The sequence below is a fragment of the Olea europaea genome, chromosome 3 (genome assembly GCF_002742605.1).
Source record: "Olea europaea var. sylvestris chromosome 3, O_europaea_v1, whole genome shotgun sequence".
NCBI classification, from domain to species: Eukaryota; Viridiplantae; Streptophyta; class Magnoliopsida; order Lamiales; family Oleaceae; genus Olea; species Olea europaea.
Genome location: NC_036239.1, coordinates 3,878,273 through 3,882,980, shown reverse-complemented (window position 1 = coordinate 3,882,980; position 4,708 = coordinate 3,878,273). Strand labels below are relative to the sequence as shown.

Below are 4,708 nucleotides of genomic sequence, written 5' to 3'. Positions count from 1 at the left end.
AGTAGAATATGAATTATATGTGATTGAGGACAAAGCAAAGTATAATCTCAAATCTATCAACATAAAGGTCCCAGTAATCATGAGCAGTATACATTGTACGCCATAAACCTTGCTGTTTGAGTCTGACTCCTTTAATAATAGAATTTGTATCACAATTTTGAGCAGTAACATCATCTTAATATGTATTATTACCCCCTTGTATTACATGCAGCACATTAGAAGAAGCACTGTGAACCATGTCATGTCTCAAAGTATGATTCTGAATAGGAAAGCCTGAAAAGTCTAGCTAAAATTATTATCAATTGTCTAATAATTTTTAATATGAACAATGTGAATATGAAATTATGCAATCATAGTCCCACATTTTTGTACGAGTCCATTGCAACGTTTATGAAAGCAAGGACACTCCCCCTATGGTAGAATGTCTATGTCTGATATGTATATAGCATCTACAATGCATTCTATGAATTGCAATCTAAGCGGCACAATGACATCTAATTAGAAAGGCTCCCATTCTGCATCGCATTAATGTCTTGTGAATAGATGGACTAGCTCAAGTTTCATCTCAATGAGTTCCGTCTATAATTCAAATTTCATCTCTTAATGTATATTTAATTAGAGAGAAAAATAGTAAAAGTAAGAAAAAATAAGAAAAGGGAGAGAAATATTAAACTGTGGTGACTCATTCGGTTTAGAAAAGCTTCTACATCTAGATGGTCATCTTGACAATGCCTACTTTTTCTTGTCACATCAGCTAGACATATTGCATTGTTGAGGAACTTTTGTAGACATTGTCTATATACTTACGAGGCAACCTTTTTAGCGCAATCTAGCATTAGCATCGGAGACGCTCTTAGAACAACACATCTTGGATACTCCGGTGCCACATGGTTCTCCCTTTTTAATATATTTCTAACATCTTCGACACGTGAAGACACAACTCAAACACATCTAGATGTGTCCTACTTGACATGTGGCTTGTAGATGTTAAAAACCTACCATTGATGATGTTGACAGCTTCATGCTGAAATGAGTTAGAAGTGTTATGGTGTCTCCCCTTGACAATCAAGTCATTTACGTATTCTTGAGATCGAATATAAAATCTTGCAGAATAAGGGCTCAAGATACTTTTTTGTGTGTATAAGTGCATGGGAAGCACCACTATTTGTGAGGATTTGGAACTGCTTACATAGAGGAGCTGGTCCCCCACATGATGGGCACGTTCTCTGGCAGTGAACAAAGATTGACTAAGGAGGTTGTTACTTACTACTTTTAGTTGTTTGTATTCAATTCCCCAACATTCTGCTATAAGTTTCTATTCAGTACTACTGCATATTGGCTTGTACAACCATGGTCAGGTGGAGTTTAATTGGATGTCTGAGGTTTTATCTTGGCCGGACTGTTTATGTTAGCTGGTCCTCAACTAGGTGATTGTTTAGTCAGAGACAAAGCCTCATGGACTACTTGCTTTGGCAGGTGGTCAATCGGTCATGACTTCCCACCAGTATTGGAAACTGGATTGCTGAACCCCAATGGGTTTGCTCATGTCACCTAATTGAACAGAGTCTCTCCAGCGTCCAAATGGATATATACAACATGTCCAATGTTTTTACATTTCTTTTTATTTTTAAATGCTTGGGTAATGGCCCCAACCCCTCAAGTACATAGAAAGCCCCATCTTCTGACCTTTAGAATTTAAAATGAGGATAATTTTAAATCTTGAACATTTGTAAGAATAATTAGGCGAACTTCGTATCAGTTATGATTGTCATAGAGAAGATTAATCAGACACTAATTTTGTCCAACACTGAATGCAGAACATAGATTGGTTGGACGATTTTGCAGGATCACAGCCACCATTCAAAGGATAAGAAACACATTGGTTATAAGTACACTGAAGCTTCATTAAAAATTTAGCTCATAATAGCAACAGACGTGGCAGACTCAATAGAGTATACTTCATAAGGAATTTTCTCCAACTATTCTGTATTATACTCCTAAATACTATGTGTGAAATATATTGAAATTGGCAGTTAAATTTCAACCACAGAACCTCTAAAAAATTGGAAGCCGAATATTACCATGTCTTAAGAACCAAGTCGCCAGAGTCTAAAAAACAAGATGCCTCAAAAAACATACCTCGACAACAGGCTTGGCAACAACCTCATAGACACGCTTCTGTGATGAATATTCAGTAAGAACCTCGTCAAACTCATAGGTATCTGAATCCCAATTGTTTTTTCGAAGTTTCAATCTTTTAAGCTGTAAAGCAAAAAAGTGAACAATGGTATCACAAGGGATCTATTTTATCACAGGACTACATCACAAGTGTGAAAATGAAAGATTTTTTTTTTATTTTTTTTTTCTGATAGTTATGAAAACGAAAGATCTATATATTGAGATCTTAAAAATGGGAATTAGTGCTATGAACCTCAGGCTGCAACTCCACACAGTCAGCAAAATCTGCATCTGCTGCCATTTCTTCAGCATTTCGAGGCCGCAATCTTACAGCGACTCGAACTCTTCCAGAAACTGTCCGATACCATCAAAATATACTAAATCAAAATTACCATTGATATCGGGGGAAACAAAGATTAGAAGTTCAATAGTTCAACTTCAGACAAAAGCAAAAGACGTTTGCAGCAGTGACAATGCTTCATTGATGGAATTCATTGGAGGCATTGCACTCCCTAGGAATGCTTTACCGATTCAGCTGAAACTACATTTGCATTGAATTGAATCTAATATCAAACCCCTTCGGAAAGAATTTATATAATTTAAACAAGAAAAAATCTATAATTAATTAGAGTTTCAAAATAAATGTTCATGATCTGTATTAACTATTGATGTTTCAGAGTCTTAACATGAAAAGTCTCATCAAGATTGTGTGCATTTAAGCAAGACACGATCAACAACTATTACATTTGACAAATGAACTCCCACATTTCTAGCAGACGTGTTTGTGCTTTTAGTATTTTCTTCCAACACAAAACCCCAAAAATTATTGTAGATTTCCAGACGAGGTTGACAAGTCAACGGACATGTATTTGGAAAGCTCTTGAGGCTTGCTCTCATCAACAAGGTTTATGGGAAGCAGTAATGATGAGGGAAAGGTGAAGAGAGAGAGAGAAACATTGTTTATCAAACTACATTGACAAATTTTAGCATCATACAGATACATCATACATTCATCCATATGCATACATAAAAATTCTACTGTACACACCTACTCAAAGCGCTATCGGAACTAGATAATCCAACTACTGAATTATCTTTATGTTATATCCAATCATGGTGTTTTTAGCCATAGAATTTCCAGCTTACGACAAAGAAATTAACAACCACGTAGTCTAATTAAATCCACAGTAAAAAACAGAGATTTATTCAACCCACATTTTCTCACAGGCTCCAAGTGCAACGACTAAAAAAATTCTCCAACGCGAACTACAATTCAAGTTCAATCAATTAAGTAAGAGGGTTGTTTCTCGCATTTCTAATCGTTAACATTCAGATCGCTCGGATAGAAGCTGAGTGCTAAAATTGTTTAACTCACCGGTGTCAGTGGCCCCGCCGGGGATGCTGCGGCGGACATTCGATACCGGAAGTTTCGATTTGAAGGAAGATGATGCACGGAGATTCGGTGCCTTATTTGAGCCGTTTCTGTAAACTCCGCTTGTAGCCATCTCTCTATATTTTTCTCTTCGATTGAAGAAATGAAAATTTCTTGGACACGAGAAAACCCAGAAGCTAATACAAGGAAAGGGTGTTGCCTGGTAATTAACTGAAAAGGAATGGTGTTTTTAGTCTTTTTAGTCGACTTTGAGTTCAAACAAGAGGAAACCATAAAGTGAAAGAAGTATGGGAAGTGGGTCCCGTGGGTAATTCACCGCTTTCAGGGTGAGAGGAAATCACATGAATAGTTTAGTGAATGAGGCCTCGTTTGGCCGTACTGTAGTCCTATGACATCAATATGTTAATCTTACACTTTGCCGGGGCATGTCCGAGTGTTTCAATACTCGGAAGCACCTATTACACTTATATTTCGTAAATGAAATTATTCAGTATTATTGGAATGAAATCCAAACTCAAACCATCGATTCATATTCTGTTCTATCCATAATATTTTTACTAAAAATCATGAGTTGATAATACAAATTACTCTTTTTTAATATCTAGAAGAAGAAGAAATATATATATGCCACAAAATACATAATTTAACACTTTCTGAATTCACCGCAAATATGCTATCAAATAGCTTCCAATATCTAACATAATATTATTCAATTTAAACTGTAGCTTGACGCCTCAAGAAAGATTTGTGTGGCGAGCTGCATGTAAAGTGCATATGGACCTTGCTAATATGTTATTTATTGGGTCGGATGGGGTTATGATAAATAAATTATAAGAAAATATAAAAATAGTTTCAAATTCGAATACATGGGTTTCCTATTCAATAATCAAGAATCGATACGAATCGTTTCTTGAGGTTCCTAATTTATCTGTTTTTTGGAATTTGTCAAATTCCGTGATTCGATTCCGATTAAAATGTCTTATCCCTATATTTTATACACAATAATAAATAAAAATCTCGCCCCTCAGGGCATAGCCTAGTGGTACAAAGGACTGGAGTGAAGTTATCTCACGCCTTGCTGGCAACTGCAGTATGAGGGTTCGATTTCTGAGACGTGGAATTGAACTCCTTGTAGGC

General features: G+C 36.2%; 1 protein-coding gene across 1 annotated transcript; it reads right to left on the bottom strand.

The window, feature by feature from the left end:
- Positions 1-2,094: 2,094 nt before the first annotated feature.
- Positions 2,095-3,820, bottom strand: LOC111391297 (kinesin-like protein KIN-UB). The gene is made up of 3 exons (XM_023016490.1): positions 3,554-3,820; positions 2,432-2,532; positions 2,095-2,262 (listed from the first exon to the last, which is right to left on the bottom strand). The coding sequence occupies exons 1-3, from the start codon at positions 3,681-3,683 to the stop codon at positions 2,110-2,112; spliced, it is 384 nt and encodes a 127-aa protein (XP_022872258.1). The 5' UTR covers positions 3,684-3,820; the 3' UTR covers positions 2,095-2,109.
- Positions 3,821-4,708: the final 888 nt, after the last annotated feature.

What these genes read in the sequence shown, in the direction of transcription:
- LOC111391297 (XM_023016490.1), bottom strand. Translation starts at nt 3,683, where the DNA reads ATGGCTACAAGCGGAGTTTACAGAAACGGCTCAAATAAGGCACCGAAT. An exon ending in CGGCGGGGCCACTGACACCG is followed by an intron (nt 2,533 to 3,553) that starts GTGAGTTAAACA and finishes GGTATCGGACAG; the next exon opens with TTTCTGGAAGAGTTCGAGTC. An exon ending in GTGTGGAGTTGCAGCCTGAG is followed by an intron (nt 2,263 to 2,431) that starts GTTCATAGCACT and finishes TTTGCTTTACAG; the next exon opens with CTTAAAAGATTGAAACTTCG.